This window comes from Mobula hypostoma, chromosome 25 (assembly GCF_963921235.1).
Source record: "Mobula hypostoma chromosome 25, sMobHyp1.1, whole genome shotgun sequence".
NCBI lineage: Eukaryota > Metazoa > Chordata > Chondrichthyes > Myliobatiformes > Myliobatidae > Mobula > Mobula hypostoma.
Window position 1 is genome coordinate 7,456,960 of NC_086121.1, and position 23,203 is coordinate 7,480,162.

Sequence of the window (23,203 nt, forward strand, 5' to 3'; positions counted from 1 at the left end):
CTCCTGCCCTTCGCTAGCCAGCAGGCCACCCTTGGGCAAAGTATAGCACCTGCTTAGTCCCAACCTCGATCAGGGTGACATGAGGCCATGGAAGCAGGTGGTGGATGGTCATATGAGCAGCTGATGTAGATCACAAGTGCTGGTTATGTGACCACTGATGCCAGGCAGACAATCTCAGAAGAGTATTGATATTGGCTGGGGTCACCCACCTTATGAAGACACTGTGGAGAAGAAGGCAATGGCAAACCACTTCTGTAGAAAAATTTGACAGGAACAGTCGTGGATATGGAAAGACCATAATGATACATGCAAATTGTTCATTAGTGCAAGCTTTTTTTCCCCGTATTTTTCCTGCTATTATTTTACCCCTCAACTCTTCACGTGACTCTCTGCGTGGAGTGCTGTAGAGTTACCCTGTCATCCTATAGTAATATTGTAAAGGATACAGTGGAAAGAAAGGGGGTAGTAGAGTGATCACTCAAATGGATCATCTTCTCCAAAGGAGTTGTCTTTTGGTGGGTCCTCGGGTGCCTGTAGAGGCTGATCCAGATCCACGAACTCTGGTACAGGGTGGGCAAGAGTAAGTAGTGGCTGTAGTCAGTGGTTGGTTGTTTAGTCCCTCCTTTCACAGCTGCCACTTGTTCTCTGCAGCACAGTGGTGGTCCTAGGATTTACTGGTGAGAAGTAATCACTGAAAGTGTGACAGATAATTTCAGTAAACATTGTGTGCATTGGCTGCACATTCTCTTTTAGCAGACCTGTAGTTTGGAAATTTAGTCATAGAACTCTCCAGCTTGAAAATGGGGCCCCTTGGCCCAACCTGCCTGTACTGACCAAGGTGCCTGTCTGAGCTCTTCCCGTTTGGCCCGTACCCAACTTGTCTATCCATTTTGCTGTCTCAGTATCTTCAACCATTTATAATTCAGAATCTGGTTTATTATCACTGACATTATATCGTGTATCTTGTTGTTTTGCAGCAGCACAATGCAATACGTAAATACTGTAAGTTACAATTTTAAAAAGTGCAAAGAGGTAACATGGTGTTCCTGGATACTTGGTCTGTTCGGAAATCTAATGGATGAGGGAAAAATAGCTGCTGCTAAAATGCTGCGTGTCCCTTCAGGCTCCTGTACCATGTCCATGATGGTGAGGGCCCTGCTTTTACCACTTCTGCTAGCAGCTCATTCCACATACTCACCAACCCAGTGTGTCCATCACCCCTCATCCTCTTTAAATTTTTTCCCTTGCGCCTTGTGTTCATCACTTTCACAGCTACAGGCATTTTGGGATCCTGATGTAAATGTTAGGTGTTGCGATAAGCATCTCAATTTTCAAATAGGGAATTCCTCCCGCTTCAAAGCAAGGATTCTTGCCAAGGCTCACAACAGCTTATTTTTTTCTTTAAAAATATATAGTTTTGATTTTTAACTTCCACTCAGTTACAATTTGAGTTGAGTGTTTTAAGTAAATTTAAGAATGGAAGGGATGGTGGAAATGCACAATAAATTTGGCTAGCATTGCCAGGAGACAGCATACTGTACCTGTATTACTGGCCATTACACCGCCAGGGCCCTCCATCTCTGGCAGCGTTCAGAGCTTCCTTCATGTCAGTGCTTCCTCCTGGTTTTCACAACTGTCAGTTATTTAAGTCCCAGGTGGCGACTTAGAAATGCCATCACACTCGGATGTCAAAGGATTCTAAATTGTTGTTTCCGAAACAATTTTATTTTACCAGTCAGGGTTTTTAACCCTGAGCTGAACCCCTGAACCTGAAGGCCTGGTGGACTACTCGTAGTCTGGCCTCTACCCTTTGATCTGTTTGACATGGGTGACCCTACCAAAAGCCAAAGCCTGACTCCGGCCAACAAGGCTCTCGGGGTCATTGAGGCATGCAAACCTCCAAACCCTGTGACAAGGTTGTGGTCATCTTGGAGTAACGTACTGTATGTGCAACATAGAATTCCAGGTTTTTATTTCCTTTTCAGATTGTTGCTTCACTGTTCTCCATGAAGCTTGTATAGAAAAAAAAATTACTCTTGGGGTCAGAATTAAATCAAATTGCTAAAGTATATACATTTTGTCCATTGTAACTTTAGTTCATACTGTGGGGCAATAAGATTTTAATTATACTGTCACTACCTTGATTTGGGTTGTCAGTACAACAGAGTCCCTATCCACACCCTTGCCCTCTGAGGTCATGAGAACAGCCATCTCCAGCGTGTAGCACCTCCGTTCATCATCTGTGTGGCATTTTCTGAGCGGCTACAGTAGCCGTGGTCAGTTCCTTGCGCTAATCCCTTGGCCTTCACTTCCTCTGAGATATTGCACTTCAACCTGTGACATCCCTTCCCCCCCCGCCCCCCCCAAAACTCCATCACCTTTCTTCCATGAGCGTTGATTCTCATTCCATCTTCTTCCCTGGTATTCCACTAAACCCCTTCCTATTCTGCCATCCAGATTACTGGGGCAATGCAGTGGCAAAGCAATTAACGTCACTCATTACTCTACCAACTGTTTGAAGTTCAGTTACCGCTGGTTGTAAGGAGTTGGTCCATTTTTCCCATGACCTTGTGGGTTTACTTCAGGTGTGCTGGTGTCCTCCCACATTCGAAAGATGTATGGGTTAGTTGTAGATTTGCTTTATTGGTGGCAGAGGCAAGGTGATAGTTGCAGGCTGTCCCCAGCACATCCACAGACAGTGTTGGTTGCTGATGCTAAAGCAATGCATTTCACTATTTCAATGTACATGTGACAAATCTAATGGTTATCTTTGAAAATTGACCCAAAGGGTATGTCACTACACAATTGTATCATGTACAGGGGGTGATTGATAAATTCGTGGCCCAAGGTAGAAGGAGTCAATTCTAGAAAACCTAGCACATTTATTTTTCAACATAGTCCCCTCCTACATCTACACACTTAATCCAGCGGTCGTGGAGCATACGGATCCCTTCTTTGTAGAAGTTGGCGTCTTGGATCTCCAGAAAGTGGTCCACTGTAGGGCTGATTGATAAGTTCGTGGCCTAAGGTAGAAGGAGATTAGTTATACAGCTCTCGTTACATGCACATGCAGTTCAACTCTTTGAATGATGATGCAGAAAGTTTGAAGTTCATAACTCATCTCCGTCTACCTTAGGCCACAAACTTATCAATCACCCCTGCTGTGGACCACTTTCTGGAGGTCCAAGACGCCGACTTCTACAAAGAAGGGATCTGTATGCTCCACGACCACTAGACTAAGTGTGTAAATGTAGGAGGGGACTATGTTGAAAAATAAATGTGCTAGGTTTTTTAAAATTGACTCCTCCTTCCTTAGGCCAAGAACTTACAAATCACCCCTGTGCTTGAGTTTATTCTAATTCAGTCAGTTGCACTGGTCTCGTATTTACGTTCCAGCTTTAACTCTCCGAATGTAAAGTTCTTGGTTGACTGGTGCCTCTATTGGCCTCAGTTGCCAGAAAAATAGTTTGGAGTTTCAGAGAATTGTAGTGCCTATGTTTGTCCTTTCTGGAATGCTAACTATTAAATATGCATTGAATTTTTGCAAACTTTTAAAATAAATGCTTTTGAGGCAAAGGCTCTTTTATTGGCCCCGGATGACTTTTGATGTATTACGTCTCTATTAAATGCTCCCAAGTAACTCTATCAAGGAGCTAAACTATAGAATTCAGAAATCATGTGCTAAGGCTGTATTTGGGGTTGGTACTGTCATTTTTGGGAGGTGATGTATGGGCTGATTATTTGGATTAGCTTTATTTTATCCTTTTGTGGTTGTCTATATTGAAATGTGTGCATCATAGTTCATAGTGCCTTCTAATATCTTAGATGCTTTGTAGCAATGGGTCATGTGAAGTTTAAGTTTTTCAGATTTACTGGATGGTTGAGAATGAAGTGTTTAATCTATTAAAATTAGTATTGCCTGTGGGAATAGCATTCCAAGAAAAGCAGCTGGGGAGTTCTTGCTGCACGGACAAGGAGTTGACTACTTGTCAAAACTCATTCTCCAAGCAGTCTTTATTTTTCTAGAGATACAGTGTGGAGCTGGCTCCCCCAGCCCAACGAGCTGCAGCACCCAGCAACTCACCTATTTAACCCTGGCCTAATCACAGGGCAATTTATAATGACCAATTATTCTTTTAACCCATATATCTTTGGACTGTAGGAGGAAAATCAGAGCACCCAGAGGAAACCCACGTGCACAGGGAAAGAATGATCAAACTTCCTTACAAAGGGCACTGGAATTGAACTCCAACACCCCAAGCTGTAATAGCATTGTGCTAACTGCTACACTACCATGGTGCCTAAAGAATAGATGATTGTTGAACCACAATCTAAGTGGTGCAAGAATGGTGAAAATGTAGTATGTGTATCATACCTGTTTATACCTTTGCCTCAACTGCTTTGGCCACAGTAGTTATTGGAGAATAATCTACATTGTCCACACTACCCTGAAGGATTGACGTGTCTGTCAAGTGCTGACTTGCTCCTAATTGTAGGCCGTATTTTGGGTAATGATGAGTTTGAGTACAGAGAGGAAATTAAGAACCTGGTGGCATGGTGCGAAGATAATAACCTATCCCTCAACGTCAGCAAGATGAAGGAATTGGTTGTTGACTTAAGCAGGAGTAGCGGACCGCACGGCCCCATTTACATCGGTGGTGCGCAAGTGGAACAGGTCAAAAGCTTCAAGTTCCTCGGGGTCAATATCACAAATAACCTGACTTGGTCCAACCAAGCAGAGTCCACTGCCAAGAGGACCCACCAGCGCCTTTACTGCCTCAGGAAGCTAAGGACATTTGGCCTGTCCCCTAAAACTCTCACTAATTTTTATAGATGCACCGTAGAAAGCATTCTTCTGGGGTGCATCACAACCTGGTATGGAAGTTGTCCTGTCCAAGACCGGAAGAAGCTGCAGAAGGTCGTGAACACAGCCCAGCACATCACACAAACCAATCTTCCATCCTTGGACTCACTTTACATTGCACACTGTAGGAGCAGTGCTGCCAGGATAGTCAAGGACACGACTCACCCAGCCAACATACTTTTCGTCCCTCTTCCCTCCAGGAGAAGGCTCAGGAGCTTAAAGACTCATATGGCCAGATTTGGGAACAGCCTCTTTCCAACTGTGATAAGACTGCTGAACGGATCCTGACCCGGATCTGGGCCATACCCTCCAAATATCCGGACCTGCCTCTCGATTTTTTTGTACTACCTTACTTCCCCTTTTCTATTTTCTATTTATGATTTATAATTTAAATTTTTAGTATTTACTATCAATTTGTACTCCAGGGAGCATGAAGAGCAGAATCAAATAACACTGTGATGATCGTACGCTCTAGTATCAATTGTTTGGCCACGATAAAGTATAAAGTATATAATGTGCATTCTCATTGTCATGCCAACTTGAGTGCTTCCTTACTAAGAATGCTCTTTGCCAGTATTGCAAACAGGGCAAGTCTGTCCTTCTGACTTTCTACAGTGCTGTCTTTGGTAATGCTTTATTTTAACTTTGAATTGTGAATTTTACAATATTGGCTCCAAGCATACTTATATAAATGATTTTTAAGATAATATTTGGTGTGCAAATGTATTGGAATGCACACCACATTACAGGTTTCCCCGCTTTATGAAAGTTTGCTTTACGCCACTGCGCTTTTACGAAAGACTTGCATTAGTCCCTGTTTTCACTAACTGAAAGAAATCCGAAGAGGATTTTTGCTTTTACGAAAAAAGGCGAAAAGCGAAAATAACATTCGGCGTTTGTTTTGCAGCGAGCTGTTATAGAGGCAGCGTGCACCCCGAGCAGTGAGAGTGGCGCTGCCAAGCTCCTTCCCCGGGAACTACATTCAGCATCTCAGCATCAAGCCGCCATGGCTTAGAACCGTGTCTGTGAGCATCTGTGCTTTATGTCGATGTATTTTGTGCATCCGTTAGCTAGATGTGTCCTAAGATATCAGAAAAGCCTGAGAGAGCTCATAAGGGCGTTACGCTTAGCGTAAAACTGGACGTAATTAAGCGTTTCGATTGTGGTGAACGAAATAAAGACATTGTGCGTGCGTTGAACTTGCCTGCATCCACCATTCATACTATTTACACGCAGAGAGAAAGATTCTTGAAAGCTGCTGATGTTACTATTGGTTCTGCTAGTAGCAAAGTGGCCTCTTTTAGTCGGCATCTAGTAATGGATAAAATGGAAAGTCTATTGCTTGAGTGGATTGATGGGTGTAATAACGATAGCGAACGGCCCGAAAGTGAAGTCGTAAGTGAAACTACGCTGTACATACATTATTTCTATTTTATATAGACTGTGTATTTATCATATCATTCCTGCTTTTACCATATGTTAGTGTTATTTTAGGTTTTATGTGTTATTTGGTATGATTTGGTAGGTCATTTTTTGAGTCTGGGAATGGTCAAAAATTTTTTCTATTTAAATTAATGGTAATTGCTTCTTCGCTGTACGCCATTTCGGCTTACGAAAAGTTTCATAGGTACGCTCTACTTTCGGATAGCGGGGAAAACCTGTATATTAAATTAAACTCCTGCTATATAGATTCTCAAGTTGCTACTGATTGCATAATGTGTGATTTTTTTTCTTCCAGAGAATTTGTCAGCATGTTTTGGCATTGTGGCGATTAAAGCAATGTGAGGTATGCTAGTTTATTGCATTATACAAGTTTTTAAAATTGCTGACTGTGGAATGTTCTATTTGGGAAACTGTAAACTGAGTGTTTTGTTGGGGTAATCGTGATTCTGATTGATACAGTAAAGGCCAGTGGTCATTTTTTCAATGATGATTAATAACCAAGGATTGAAATGTCTCATACCAGAAGACCCGCATTTAAAGTGAGGGAGGGGGTTATTTCAAACGAGAGGAGGAGGCATTTTTTTTTGTCGGGGGCGAGAGGGTGGTGGGTGCCTGGAATGTGTTGTCAGGGATGCTGGTAGAGGCAGAAACATTAGGGATTTTTAAGGAATGTTTAGATAGGCACATGAATGTGAGGAAAGTGGAAGGAGCTGGATATTGTGCAGGCAGAAGAGATTAGATAACAATTGGATTACTAATTTAATTGGTTTGGCACAATATTGTGGGCTGAAGGGCCTGTTTCTGTGTTTTACTGTTCTGTGTTCTGAGTCTTGTAGTGCAAAGGAATGGATTAGGATTCAAGTTTAAAGAATTTTTTCTAAATCTTGTAAATGAATGCATTGTAACCTAATTTCTCAAGATGTTCTAGAGTCTATACTTGATGGGGGTGGCTTTAGGGATAGTAAACACCAGTTATCATTCAAATTCTGGATTCTGCAATTCCTTAGAAGGTTTTAAATGTAAGCTCACTTTGTAAGGGAGAGAACTCCGTGATATTTTTCTGTTCTAATGTCTGTAATGAGGGATTTAATTACAAAAAGTTAGGATTTGAGCGAATTCAACATGGATTTATGGACTTGTGTTTGGAAAAATCCACTGGAGTTCTTCTGAATATATCCTTGCAGCATGGTTAACAAGAACCAGTCGGGATGCACTTGGGTTTCATAACTTTAAGGTCCTAAACTGAAGGTTAATCTACAGAGTAGGTGGAGAGTTACTTGACACTGAGAAATGCCTATTGCATAAGTCAGAGTGTAAATAAGTGAGTCTTTCTCAGATGGGCAACCTGTATGAAATGGGGTACTGCAGGAATCTATGCTTGGAGCCCTGGCTGTTCATTATTTTTATCAACAATTTGACATTTGGTCTCTTTTGCCATATTTCCTAGTTTGACTGAATATTACCTATACAACTTGTCCCACAATCAACATCTGTTTGATACTTCTTTTTAATTTGCTTTTGTACTTCAGGAAGTAAGGATACATATCCACCATCACCTGGTGCTTTGACCAATCTGAGAAAGTTTGAGGTTGAGGAGATCAAAAGTCCTGGTTCAAAGGTTTGGTTGTTTGACTTTTTGCTCTTGACGTTTAACCATGGGGCAAAGAGTTGCCGTTGGACTCAAGACTGTGGATGTGCGGGATCCTTACCGGCCTCTTCGGCATGAGCAGCAGGGACTTGACTATTGTAAGCCAGCTCGGCTGGACATGCTATTGGACATGCCACCGGTTTCTTGTGATGTCCAGCTGTTGCACTCATGGAACAATGATGACCGATCACTGAATGTATTTGTAAAAGAAGATGATAAGTTAATATTTCACCGGCATCCTGTGGCGCAGAGTACTGACGGTATCCGAGGCAAAGTTGGATACACCAGAGGACTACATGTGTGGGAGATTACTTGGGCAATGAGACAACGGGGGACACATGCAGTAGTTGGTGTTGCTACAATAGATGCTCCTTTGCATTCTGTAGGTTACACAGCACTTGTTGGAAGTAATTGTGAATCTTGGGGTTGGGACCTTGGACGCAACAAATTATACTTTGACGGCAAAAATCAGCCGAGCCAGACTTATCCAGCGTTCTTGGAGCCCCATGAGACCTTTATTGTGCCTGATGCATTCCTGGTAGTTTTGGACATGGATGAAGGAACCTTGAGTTACATGGTGGATGGACATTATCTGGGAGTAGCATATAGAGGACTTAAAGGAAAAAAACTTTACCCCATTGTAAGTGCCGTCTGGGGTCACTGTGAAATCCGACTGCGCTACATTAATGGACTTGAACGTAAGTAATAATTTATTGTTAGACCCTTTAGTTTACAGCTTTCCTCGTGCAAGGTAAGTTTTTAAAAATGTTTATAATCTGATTTCCAAATATTCTGCCACATCACAAATGCAAATTTCTCAAATCAAAGTTCAAAGTAATACGTCACCATATCCAGCCCTGATTTATTTTCTCATGGGCATTTACAAAAATACACTATAGAATCTATGAAAGACCATACCCAACAAGACGGGCAAACAATGTACAAAAGATGACAACTTGTGCAAATCCAAAAATAAATGAGCAATTAATATTGAGAGCATGAGATGAAAAGTCCTTGAAAGTGAGTCCACAGGTTGTGGGAATAGTTCAGTGATTCATTCAGGTAAGTTATCCCTCTGATACAAGAGCCTGATAGTTAATGTTAATAACTGTTCCTGACTCTGGCAGTGTGGGTCTTGAGGCTCCTGTGCCTTCCTGATGGCAGCAGTGAGAGAACAGGGCTCTCTTTAATACAATGTAAATACAATTGCAAATTCTATTTTAAATGGCTTCATATCAGTCATACTTTGAGTGGTCACTTTTTTCCCCTAATATGGCCATTTTTACTTGTTCAATAGGCAATGTGATAAGCCTCCAACACCACTGTTTATTATCATTAAATCATCTGGGTGGATGCTGGATGTTAGGTTTGTTTTGGTTCTATGGGTTGGGTTTTTAATTACAGTCTGGTTTGAACGAAGTGCCTCTATCCTAAGCAACACACACAAAGGAGGAACTCAGCAGGTCCAGCAGCATCTATGGAGAAGGGAGAAAAGGAGTTGACATTTTTGAGCTGATACTCACTATTCTAGGAACTTGTAGGATATGGTACTTCTAATGTAGCCTATCCAGAAAATGCCTACAGTAAATGATCAAAATATTGCCAGCATTCAGAGAGGTGATGTCCAAGTAGATAAAACATAGAAGACAGAATAGTACAGCACAGGAACAGGCCCCTCGGTCCACAGTGTTGTGCCGAACCAATTAAATTAGTAATCAAATGGCCAAATGCAGTGCCATGTCCTTCCATTTTCCTCGTATGCCTATCTAAGTATCTCTTGGGTCTGTAATGTATCTGCCTCAAGTAATACTGGAACTTGGTTTCATTTTCTTCCTTCTCCCATGAGTTTTGAAGTGCGCAATGACCTGATTCTGGAGGCAGCAACATTCTTCCAATAACTTGCTGAAATAAAGTTTCTTACCTGCTGTGAATTTGAATATATAGAAAGCAGAATCTGTAGATGGCCCCAACCTCATGCTTCTGCTTATTTTGATGGCATCTTTTGGCAGCTTTTGTTAAAAGTTTAAGCATTTCAAAGATGAAAGTTAGGAAAGGGTTCAAGGTGAAATAGATTCTGCTGCGTGCACACACACACCCGGTGGCCACTTGATTAGGTACAGAGTAGAACCCAGTGTGGTCTTCTGCTGTTGTTGTCCATCCACTTGAAAGTTTGACATGCATGTTCAGAGATGCTCTTCTGCACACCACTGTTGTAACATGTGCTTATTTGAGTTGCTGTCTCCTTTCTGTCAGCTTGAACCAGTCTGGCCATTCTCCTCTGATCTCTCTCATTAGCAAGGTGTTTGGGCCCACAGAACTGCCACTCACTGGATGTTTTTGTTTTTTCACACCATTCTCTACACTCTAAAGATTGTTGTGTGTGAAAATCCCAGGAAATCAGCCGTTTCTGAGTTACTCAAACCACCCCTTCTGGCATCAGTCATCATTCAACGGTCAAGGTCACTTAGATCAATTACTTCCCCATTCTGATGTTTGATCTTGAATGACAGAACCTCTTGACCATGTCTGCGTGCTTTTATGCATTGCGTTGCTGCCACATGATTGGTTGAGATATTCAACACACACGCTCATTGATGCAAATGGTGGCCACTGAGTATAGTTGCTTGAATTGAGCAATGATAAAGTAACTATTCAGAACATTAACAATCAGCTGTTTCTTTGGAGTATACTTAAACATCACAAGTTGACACTAGGGATGTAAGAATAGATTTTGGGGGAAGGTTTAATCATTTGTTTCATCATTTCATCAGTTCTGGTCATTTCATTATGGGAGAGATGGGGAAGCTTCAGAGGGTGTAGAGGGGATTTACCAGGATGTTGCCTGCATTAGAGAGGATGTCTTATGATGATGGCTTGCTCTCTTTGGAGTAAAGGAGAATGAGAGGTGATTTGGTAGAGGTGTACAAGATGAGAGGCATAGGAGAAGTGACGGCCAGAGACTTTCTCCCAGGGTGGAAATGGCTAAAATGAGAAGTGATTGGAGGAAAGTATAAGGAACATTTTTTTTTAAATTTTAAAGAGTGGTGGGTGTGTGAAACACCCTGTCAGGCATGGTAGTAGAGGCAGACTCATTAGGAACACTTAAGAAATTCTTATGTAGGTACATAGAAAAATGGAGGATATGTAAGAGAAAATTGTTAGATTGATCTTCAAGTAGATTTAAAAAGCCTGCACAATTTTGTGTGCCTGTACTATGCTGTACTGCACTGTTCTGTTTCCTAAACCTTTTCCCTCCACTTCATTTCCTTTTTAAGGGTGTGTCAGAGCACTTGTCTCAGCATTTGAAGATGGTTACCAGTAGTGGAGTAATGTTAAAATGGGCAGTTAGCAGTCTGGAATTAAAGCTCTGATCAGTTTGTAGAACTGGAGGTGACCTGCCAAGGGGAAGATTTGGTGGGATTTAAACATCTAGTTTGTGGCTGAGATATTCCTTTCCTAATTGAGACCAGTGTGTTTCAGCACAGGATTGTGGAGATTAGGGAAGTAGACTATCAGCAGACCTTGGGTTGTTGTTGGGGGGGGGGGGGTCAGCAGACTGGTCTAAATATGGAGTGTTTCTTTGCATAGATTTGCCCCTGAAACCTTCAGCAGTGTACAGTTTGTGGATTTTCTTTTCTAGAAGTGACCTTCCTTTCAGAACTGTAGGTAGGTGATTTATTCAGTTCTACTTTATATCCTGGATTCAATGATCCTTTGCCCTTGGATCTTGCTGAGAAAAATCAAAATTGTATTGTACATTCATCTGGATGTGGAGACCGGTGTGAAGTTCACCACTTATTGGCAAAAGAAAGCTGTTTATCTTTTTGAGCTTAGTTGCCATTGGGTCTCTGCTGATCCTTGTAGCTGACTATCTGACAAAGCTTTGTAATCAGATGGAGGAAATTCAAATGCTTTACTTACTGGTCCAAAACTTGCAGATCAAGGTTTCCCCAAACGTTCGGTCTCTGTCACAAGGCTCCAAAACAAGATGTATGTTTAGACTGTTTAAATTGCCAAAAAGGGCTAGTGTGGTTTATTTTGAACTTCGAATTTTTTTGAAAACAGTGCAATTAGGTTTGTCTTCTGAGCAAGTATAATGCCAAAGTCATTTTGCATAGTTCCATTCTGTCACTACCAAAGGAGGTATTAAGGTGCTCCTTGCCCCTTCCCTCTTCAGTCCTGATGAAGGGTTCTGGCCTGAAATGTTGACTGATCGTTTCCACGGATGCTGCCCGACCTGCTGAGTTCCTTTAACTTGTAGTGAAGGTGCTCCTTCTTTTTGCTAGCCTGCAGGTCACCCTTGGGCAAGATGTAGTACCTACTTAGCTGCTCCCCCTACCCCCCACACACCCCCCCCCGCCGGATCGGGGTGACGTGAAGTCATGGGAGCAGGAGGTGGATGGTCACATGAACAGGTGATGCATATCACAAGTTCTCGTTATGCAGCCACTGATGCCAGGCAGATGATCTCTGAAGAATATTGATAATGGCTGAGGTCGCCCATCTTGTACAGACATTGCCCAGAAGAAAGCAATGGCAAACCAGTTCTATAGAGAAATTTGTCAAGAACAATCATGGATAGAGACAGATGGAAGACGATGATCGCTTACATCATATGACACATCATATAATAATGATGTATTACAGGAATCTGACGGTGGCAGCCATATAACACACAGAAAATATTGGAGGAACTCGGGTTAGGCAGCGTCTATGGAAATGAATAAACAGCAGATATTTTGGGTCAAGACTCTTCATCAGGACTAGAAAGGAAGTGGGAAGACACCACCAGATGGAAGGGAGGGGAAGGAGTACAAGCTGTCATATAATAGGTGACCCCTTGGGCTGGGGGAGGAGGGCATCAAATGTGGTGGTGGCTGGAAAATGTAAAGGGCTGAAGCAATCTGATAAAGGACAGTGGACCATAAAGGAAAAAAGGGACAGCAGAGGGAGATGATTGGTAGGTAAGGAGAAGATGTGAGAGGGGAGCCAGAATGGAAGAAGAGAGAAGGGGGACTTGGAGAAATTACCAGAAGTTATAGAAATCATTGTTCATGCCATCAGATTGGAGACTACCCAAACGGAATATGAGGTGCTGCTCCAGTCTGAGAGTGGGCTCATCTTGGCAGTAGAAGAGGCCATAGCCATGCTGAATTCCTACAACATTACTCTGGTTTTCCAGCATCTGCAGAATATCTTGTGTTAATGACAGCCAAGAGCTGCCTAGTTACTTTTTGGAATAATGAGTGATAGTCCATAAGACTTGGCCAACCCAATACAGAAAGCCAATCATTTTCCTAAAATTGTATTCAGTGGTGAAGGTTGTTACTAGAGATGTTAACCAGATCACTTCAGTTAACTTGACATCTGCTTGGATTTGAATCTGAATTTACAATACTTCACTTTCATCCCTTGTTTGCATGAGGTTAGATTTGTTCTCTTCTCCTGTTGCTTGCAATTTGACTTCAACATATTGGAATACATTTTGAAAGGCCCAGATAAAGTGGACGGGCAGAGGCTGTTTCCAATCGTGTGAGAGTTGAGAACCAGCAGGCACAACCTTAATACAAAGAAGTCCCTCCAGAACAAAGATAAGGAAAATTTCTTTAGCCGGAAGGTGGTGAGCCTGTGGAATTCATGGCCACAGATGGCCGAGGGGGGCCAAGTCATTGGGTGTATTTAAAGTGGAGGTTGATAGGATTTTGATTAATAAGGGAGTCACAGGTTACAGGGAGAAGGCAAGAGGCACGATTAATCGGCCATGATGGAATGACAAAAGGCTTGATGGGCTGAATAGCCTAATTCGGCTTCTGTCTAATGGCCTTTTTTCAGTCGGGGATCCCTTGTTGTTAATATGGCTGAGGCAAGTGGGTGGAAACTGGTGCGATTGATTTGAAGATGCAGAACAATTTAAAATGGCAACACACATAAAAGTTGCTGGTGAACGCAGCAGGCCAGGCAGCATCTCTAGGAAGAGGTGCAGTCGACGAAGGGTCTCGGCCTGAAACGTCGACTGCACCTCTTCCTAGAGATGCTGCCTGGCCTGCTGCGTTCACCAGCAACTTTTATGTGTGTTGCTTGAATTTCCAGCATCTGCAGAATTCCTGTTGTTTGAATTTAAAATGGCACATATTTTAACTGCAAGTAAAAGCCAAGCGTTCTCAAGATGCAAGTTTAAAGTCAGGAAAGTAGCCCCAGTTGTGACTTCTACATAGAACAGAAGTATTTCTAATAAAAAGCTTGAAGGCTACATACACATTGAAGCCAATGAAGACAATGGGAAACTAGGCATGTGCAACATTTACACCAGCAATGGTGGGACAAATAAAGTAAGGTTAAGTCAAAGTAAATTTAATATCAAAGTACATATATTATGTCACTGTATACTACCTTGAGATTAGTTTTCTTGTGGGCATTTACTGGAAAATAAAGAAATACAATAAAATTTATGAAAAGCCACAAAGACTGACACAACCAATGTGCAAAACACAAATTGGACAATTTAAAAAAAAATGAATACTACTAAAAATATAGTCTAAACAATACTAAGAATGACTTGTAGAGTCCTTGAAGTGAGTCTGTAGATTGTGGAAACAGTTCAGTGTTGGAGTGAAGATATCCACGCTGGTTCAGGAGCTTAATGGTTGTAGAGTAAGTGGTCATTGCATTGACTTTTCTGTAGAGCAACAAGTTTAATTTCAGACTAAGATTTATTCTGAAAATGCATGAACGTGAAGATTTGTTCTAGGAACTGGACAAGATTTTGACAATTTTCAAGCAGAACAACTACTAGACCATAGGACATCAGAGCTGAATTAGGCCATTCAGCCCATAGATTATGCTTTGCTATTCCATCGTGGCTGATTTATTATCTCTCTCAACCCCATTCTTCTGCCTTCTCCCTGTAACCTTTCACAGACTTGCTAATCAAGAACTCATTAACCATTCTTTTAATGTACCCAATGATTTGTCCTTCACAGCTGTCTGTAGCAGGCAATTTCCAGATTCGCCATCCTCTGAAGAAAGAAATTCCTTTTCAACTCTATTCTAAAGGGATGTCCTTGCTTTCTGAGGCTGTGTCCTCTGGTCCTAAACTCTCTCACATCTGCTCTGTTTAGGCCTTTCAATAGCCAATAGATTTCAATGTCATTCCCTTCTCCCCCACCTCCTCCCATTCTTAACTTCAGTGAGTACAGGCCCAGAACCACCAAACGCTCCTCATATGTTAACCCTTTCATTCCCAGGATTGTTAACTCCAGTTAGTTAATAGTTGCAATTAACTTTACTGATCTACCACCAACAAAGCTTAGTATTGAAGATTGAACCTAGATGAGGAAGATTTTCAGCCTGGTCACTTAAATTTTGCTAGACATGCTATTGGGAAGTATGCAGAAACTTTCAAAGATACCAGAAGTATTACAGATTGTCTGTATTCAAGCCAGATTGAAAACTTGCACACTTTAATGCAAGTGCTTTGAAGAATTAGATTAAGGATTTATGAAGATTAAGCAATGACTGGAATGGGAGCTGTTGTTAAAGTAGACTGTGGTGATAATACGGTTTGAGCTATGTGGAATGTATTCCCTGCATATAACACATTTCAAACAGCACCTCCAACATGAAGTATCCTAAAGCTCCTCAAAGACTTTGCACCAAGCCACTGAAGAAGCGAAAAATGAAATCCTGAACACAAGGGATTCTGCAGATGCTAGAAATCTAGAGTAACACTACAAAATGCTCAAGGAACTCAGCAGGTCAGGCAAGAAATAAAGTTCCAACTGAAATTCTGGGCTGAAATGCTTCATCAGGACTTGCAATCCTAGGGAAGCAGCTTTCAAAAGCTCTTTTGGTTCAGGGTGGGAGATCCAGACTGAGGCAAAGCCGTGAAATATACAGTTTGATGTGGCCAGTGACGGTGTTTCTGTTTTAATTGTTTTGCTGAATCTGGCAGTACAGTCGTACTGTGTACAGACTGCTAGGTTAAATTTCGAGGATAAGAGGTGACTTGATAGAGGCCATTGATAGTGGACAGCCAGTGCCTTTTTCCCAGGGTGGAACTGACTAACACGAGGGGACATAATTTTAAGATGATCAGAGGAAAGTATAGGGGGATGTTTGAGGTAAGGTTTTTAAGAGGTGGGTGCATTGAACACCGTGCCAGGGGTGGTGGTAAAGGCAGATACATTAAGGACATTTAAGAGACTCTTAGGCACATGGATGATAGAAAAATGGAGGGCTGTTTGGGAGGAAAGGGTTAAATTGATCTTGGAGTAGGTTAAAAGCTTCACACGGCATCGTGAGCCAAAGAGCCTGTACTGAGCCGTACTACACTCAGATCAAAGTTTGGTACAGTTAAAATTAAGGTTCTCTCTCTCTTTTGGAGCCAATTTAAAAATAAATATAATAATAATAAATACAAAGTTATTTCTGCTTGAGGCATGACAGACCATTTATCTTACTGTGACTAAACCAAGGAAGTTAAATGCTAATGAGAATTAACCATAATGATGGGGTTAAAGAAAAAAGCTTTGAATGGGAGGATGGTTTAATTTCCATCACTTCTGTATTTTTAATTGTGATGTCAACTCTAGGTGCAATATTGAGACACTTGCTGGCAGGCAAACATTCTGACTAGATACAGAGTTCCTAACAGTTTTTATACCATGGACCCTTGCCATTAACAGTGGGGTCTACAGACCCCCGGTTGGGAATCCCTGATCTACACTATATAAACCAAAGCAACTGAGCATCTACTTCTCCATGGTGTCCATGATTGATTTCTTTTTGAAAGACCTGAAGTTGTTTAGAAACGTGTTGAAATACTGGAACAATCCTGTTTAGGTGGCATTAGCAAATATTAGATAGACAATATTAATGTTCCCTGTGGCCTGTAAATTCATGAAATCTATATACCACTATAATAAATCAACTCTAATTAGTGTATAGTGATTGTCCTGTAAACAATAGTATGTGATGACATCTAGTGTTGATGACAAGTTGGAAGAAAAGCAGGGCATAGCATCATGTGCTGGCCTGAGCTCCTTCCCTTCCCTCCCCACTTTATTCTGGCTTCTCCCTTCCTTTCCAGTCCTGATGAAGGGTCTCAGCCTGAAACAACATCAGTTGTTTATTCCCCTCCATAGATGCTGCTAGACCTGAGTTCCTCCAGCATTTGCATGTTGCTGTGGATTTTCAGCAACCTGCTGAATCTCTGGTGTTCCTAATTTGTGGTTCATCCAGTACCCCAGTTTGAGTTGGTATCACTATGTTGTCAGGATATAAACCGCTTGGCCCGAAGCATCAACCGTTTATTCATTTTCATAGATGCTGTCTGACCTGCTGAGTTCCTCCAGCACTTTGTGTATGTTACTGTCTGGATTTCCAATATCTGCAGAACTCAGTGTTAATGAAAGTCTGTTCTGACTGTTCATTTGGTTGGAGTTGGTATTGTACAACCTGGTCGGCTGCAGTAGCACAAAACATAAGAACAAGAGTAATCTCGACTCTGGTCAGTGTGACAGTTCTCAGTTCTGGATTTGTTGATATCAAACTTTAATGATGAATATGACCAGGTGACTACTGTAAATGTATTTATAAATCATGTCCTTTTGGTATCCCCTTTGATTGTGGGTGACTCTTAGACATAAGCTGACTGAGGTCAAAAGTTGATGCATATCCGCAGGCTCTGCTGTGTATGAGGTAAGAGGGATTTAACTGGCTTGGCATGCAGTAGTTTTTTAAATAAAATATTTTTTCATAATAAATTTATAAGAATAAACCAAACAACACCTTTTCATTCTTACATTTGTAAACAAGGTGATTAGCATTAAATTACTGTTTAAAGCAATAACACCTTTGCTGTTATTGGTTAGGGGCTGCACCAAACTTCAGTATGTTCCTCAGCCTGGATTGTGCCAGTGGGCAGCAGTCCTCAAAAGATATCATGATGTGCTGGTCGACCAAAGGGCATATTTCACCAAGGTGATCTTACAGCAGCACTTGATACCCATCTCATGGAAACAGCCTGTAGATCGGAGTCCTGTTTGGGAGGAGTTGTGTGGCAGTTCCTTACATCTACGTCCACACCCTCTATGCAAACCCCTAGTTCCCAAAGAGGTCAGTGACCACCTCGTCCTGCTGTATTCTTTTTCGGATCAGCTTGTGGGAGTGACGTTCGAAACATACTGGAAGGATCTGACTGGGAGGGCCATTCTCACTACCAGCCAAGTCAGGTTGTAGTGGCCAATTCTAGCCAAACCAATTGCCACTGCTGGTGAATCCCACGGATTTGTTCTACTTGCACCACGCATCCTCAGCTCTAATAATGATTGCTCCAGAAGTGGAAGATGTGCATTCGATTCGTTATTAACAATTGGCAAACATACAATCTTGAAGTGATGAAACTTGAGCATACCCAAGTGTAAGTCGAGTGTAATTCAGCACTCAACAAAAGATATGGCTTCAGTCAGCCCTCAACTGCATACTGCACAGAACAAAACACGAATATGTAACTTTTTTCCCTTCACTTTTGCCGCTCCCTGACTCATGTGACTTGTTACCATAATAAATGTGCAACACAGAATACAGTGCAGATAGAGAACAGATGCGTGTCTCCTACACGGGTCTTGGTGTTTGTTGATGAGTTCCAGCAATGAGTCATTCTGCCAGATGGTCTGGACAATCCACATGGGTAACCACCCCACTGAGCCCTTCTCCTACAGGGTCTGCAGGATGTTCTGTGCTGGCCACTGCCTGATGGATTTGTCATCAAAGGTGTTGGTTTGGAAGAACTTTTCCATGAATGACAGGTAATGTGGTAGGTGACTGCAGAGCAACTGGGCCGATCTCATCAGTCAACATTGGGGACAGATAGTTTCTCACGCATGGTGGTACTTGGTACCCATGTACTTCGGTTCCACATACGGTCTGAGGCAGCCACACACAACTAGTCGCAAGGATGAGGGGTGATATTGGGTACAATATTGTTCCCCTTGTCCAAAGGTGTGTGCATCGTAACTTGCTCCATCATGGATCCCCAGATGAACCTGAATGTGGCCAGGTGATTTCTGAGATGGGGTGCAGGGGACAGGCCACATCTGCTCCAAGTACAGCAGCCCTGATGAGTTCAAATTCTTCCTAGTTACTGAGAGTGAGTGTCTCCCCACGGTCCCAATTTCTACTTGACCCTCTTAATCTTCTGCCAATTCCTGTTACTTGACTTGGTCCCTCTACCAGATCCCCAGCACCTTCAGTAGATGGAGGATAATATGGTATGTTCATTTCTTCCTGGGTTTTCTCATACTCCAAATGTAATGCTGTATCCTCTGCACTGTTCCCCTCCCCCTGCCCCCTTTACATTGTCAGGGCTAGGAATTTTCCAAGTCAGTGAGGATGTTATTTAATCTCTGCAGAAAACATTGTGCTCTCTCCCAGTATAGGGATTGAAGGATGCTCAATGTGTTGCTGTGATGGAGTTCAGTCATTTATATCTGGTATCAGACATGCAAATTGTGTGGCCAGCCCACTGGAGCCAGCTGATTATAATTACTGTTACTGGTAATGTTGCTCTGGGAGAGGTGCTGAAAAATGATTCAGCTATTTCTTTTGAATTTCTGTACTGAATCACTCTAAATTTGCTGATTTTTATACTTTGCATTGTTCATAAGAGTTACACTTGTGATTAGGCTTTGATCCAACATGTCTGGTTTAGAACATCGTCCACAATGTTGTGTCAATCCAATTAATAGGTAATTGAATGGCCAACTGTACTAATCTCTTCTGCCTACACAATGTCCTTATCCTTCCATTTCCCTCACATTCATGTTCCTATCTAACATCTCTTAAAAGTCCCAAATGTATCTACCTCATCCACCACCCCAGGCACAGCACCTATCACTCCGTGTGTTTAACTTACCTCTTACATCTTCTTTAAAATTGTCCCTCTCACCTTAAATGTACGCCCTCTGGTATTAGATATTTCAAGCCTTGAAAAAAGATCATCTCTACTTCTCATAATCTTAACCCTTCCTCGGATCTCTCCTCAGCCTCACCACTCCAGAGAAAACAACCCAACTTTGTCCAATCTCCCATTATAGCACGTGCCTCTATTCCAGGCAGCATCTGGTAAACCTCTTCTGCACCCTCTCTAAAGCCTCCACATTTTTCCATTATGGGGTGACCAGCACTGTATACTCTAGATCCAGCCAGCCCTTTGTACCGTGCTGCCCAGCAACCCATTGACTTAATCGTAGACTAATCGCGGTTATGGAAGGGCCATACAAACTCTTCACAGACAGCAGCGGAAATTGAACCCGGGTCCCCGCTACTGTTGTGCATTGTGCAAACTACTATGCTACTGTGCTCCTCACAAGAATGCCCACAAGAAAATGAATCTTGGGGCTGTTTATGGTGACATGTATGCACTTTGCATTGCCCAAAGTAAATTTATTATCAAAGTACAAAAATCCACAAATTGATGGTGATTCAGACAGGAATACAAAAGAAGTGGTTAAATCATTTTATAGGACCTCACCCCATTTATCATTTTTCCTGTTTAATTTTATTTCTGGTGGCATAAAGTATTAGATGCTTTATTTGAGGTAATCCCTGGTCAGCAGGAATGCTTCAAGAGTCTGGTTTACGAAAGGACAAGGGATACCTTGGTGCAAGAGTTTTTGTACAATGTACAGTAAACTTAGAATGAGGAAGTTGGCAATATTTGCCATGAAGCAATCTGGCAGAAGGATTTATTTTGCAACATTTCCTGCTGCTGTTTCAGATGTTTATATAATTGCAGCTGTTCGTCACTCCTCATGCCTGCATATGGTCTTGTGCAAGCCTGATTACTATAAAGACGTCAGAAATTGAAAATTTTCCTCCAGTTTTGAGGGCTGTTATGGTGATAATTGGATGTTTTAAGTGATTTTAAAGCTTTGTGATGAGAGTGGATTCTGGGAATGAAAAGGTTAATGTATGAGGAATGTTTGGTGGCTCTGGGCCTCTACTTGCTGGAGTTTAGAAGAATGGTGGGGGGGAGAGATCTTATTGAAACCTACTGAATACTGTAGGCCTAGATAGAGTAGACATGGAGAAGATTGTTCCCAATTTTGGAGCACCTTTCAGAATAGGACTTTTTCCTGTTGAGGCTGAGTGTTCCGGTCCAAGACTACCACTATAGGAAACATCCTCTCCACGTCCACCCTATTTAGGCTTTCAATATTTGTGGTGTTTTTTTTTCAATGATACCCACACCCTCATTCTTCTCTATCGAGTACAGGTTCAGAGCCATCAAACATTTCTCAGATGAAAGATCTCAACCCAAATGTCAACTGCAACATTTCCCAGCCAGTTTCTATATTGGTGTTGGAGTTTTAAATATTGAAGTTATCTTTCTAGTAACTTTAATCAGAATTGGGTGCATCATAGCATTTGAAATAGCAGCATATGTTGCAGATGTTTAACTATTGGTGTTTATCGGATTAAATAAAACTATTTAAAACAAAAAGCTGTAAGATTTGTAGCATGTGTTTTAGAATTCCTGATATCCAACATCTGTCTTCCTCATTTCTCTGGGGCGGCACTATAGCATAGCAGTTAGCGCAACACTATTAACCGCACCAGTAACCAGGTTCAATTCCCGCCACTGCCTGTAAAGAATTTGTACATTCTCCCCCGTGACTGCATGGGTTTCCTCCCACATGCCAAAGGTGTACAGGTTAGTATGTTAATTGGTCACATGAGTGTAATTGGCTGGTGTGCTGTATCTCTAAATAAATGTCTGGAAGGGGAGCCGGGGATTCAGCATGCGAATGGGATGTACAGGCCGAGCCAGGATCCAGACTGGGCGTGTTGTGCAGCTGGGACTGGGTTTGTATACTCATGGTCAGGAATGTGGGATGGGATTTGTGGTCAGGCAGGGTCTGGAATTCTTTTATAGTTCCAGTTCACTATAAACTGGAGTTCAACATTATGCAACTGTGTAATATGCAGATTTTCCATCGAAGTGTTGACAAACATCCAGTAGTCCAGAAAATCTGCTAGTCCAGCATTTCAGAAGAGTTTATTGGAGTTTTCTTTCACTACTTGTCACTTGGTCACACTACGGGATCTAAATCGGGTTTAATATCACTGACGTACGTCACGAAAATTGTTGTTTTGAGGGAGCAATACAGTGCAATACTTAAAACTACTATAAATTGCTTTGTACTAAATTAAATCGAGTTCTTTATGGTTTTGGTGTTTAAAGCAACAAAAACAGTTTTGTTATTGCCCTTTGAGGCGAAGGTTTGTCTGAGAATGTCAGTCAGCTTTTCTTGGCAGGATATAATGTCCTAGAGAAAAGTGACTGGACTTCAGCTGTGGAACAGTCAATTTCTCCAAGGAGTACCATTGTCAGATTGGCTGCTGCACTAAAACAGCAACCTAATCCTTGGAGGGCAATTGTAGTGTTGGGCCAAAATACACAGGTTTACATTACTCTATGAACACTGCTTGCACGTTTTCAGATTGTCTAAACTTGCCTTTGCATTCATGAAAAAAAATGGTAGAATCTGTCACAAGTACATCTTGAAATAACCTAGGAACAAATGGTGGTTGTCCCTTATTTGTTGGTTTGAATGGGTAATTATGCTCTTCATATGATTACAGTGTGCTGTCAATTGTTATGCTCCTGGCTGTTGTAAAAACCAAGCTGTCTGATTTCCAGTGCTGATGAAGATCTGAGCCGCACCACACCCCCAATGAGCTACTGGTGGTGCTGTACTGTTCCTTTCCAGTTTTGTAAAACATTGTTATATGTGCAAGTTAATGGCTGATATATTATCTCTTTCAACCCCACTCTCCTGCCTTCTCCACGTATCCTTTCGTGCCCTGACTAAACAAGAACCTGTCAACCTCTACTCAATGACTTGGCCTCCACAGCTGTCTGTGGCAATGAATTCCACAGATTCACCTCCCTCTAGCTAAAGAAATTCCTCCTCATCTCTGTTCTAAAGGGACGATTGTCTATTGAGGCTGTGCCTTCTGGTGGTAGACTCTCCCACAATTGGAAACATCCTCTCCATTTCCACTCTATCCAGGTCTTTCAATATTTGATAGGTTTTAATGAGATTTCCCATCATTCTTGTGTTTACCAAACTTTTAGTGGCTCTGCAGTTTTATTGTTATGCTTAAATTATGATGTTTGCTATGTGTGCAGGTGAGGTATGACGAGCTGTTAGATTGGAGCTGGTCACTGTACACCAACTTCC

The 23,203-nt window shown here is 41.9% G+C and overlaps 1 protein-coding gene across 2 annotated transcripts in view; it reads left to right on the forward strand.

Moving 5' to 3' along the window:
- The window catches only part of spsb1 (splA/ryanodine receptor domain and SOCS box containing 1), an 80,162-nt gene that overhangs the window by 49,260 nt on the left and 7,699 nt on the right, over positions 1-23,203 (forward strand). For both annotated transcript variants that reach the window (XM_063032953.1, XM_063032954.1), the window contains exons 2-3: positions 6,603-6,650; positions 7,837-8,653. In XM_063032953.1, the coding sequence (XP_062889023.1) occupies positions 7,963-8,653 (691 nt within the window). In that variant the 5' untranslated portion in view covers positions 6,603-6,650; positions 7,837-7,962. The remainder of the gene's footprint in view (positions 1-6,602; positions 6,651-7,836; positions 8,654-23,203) is intronic.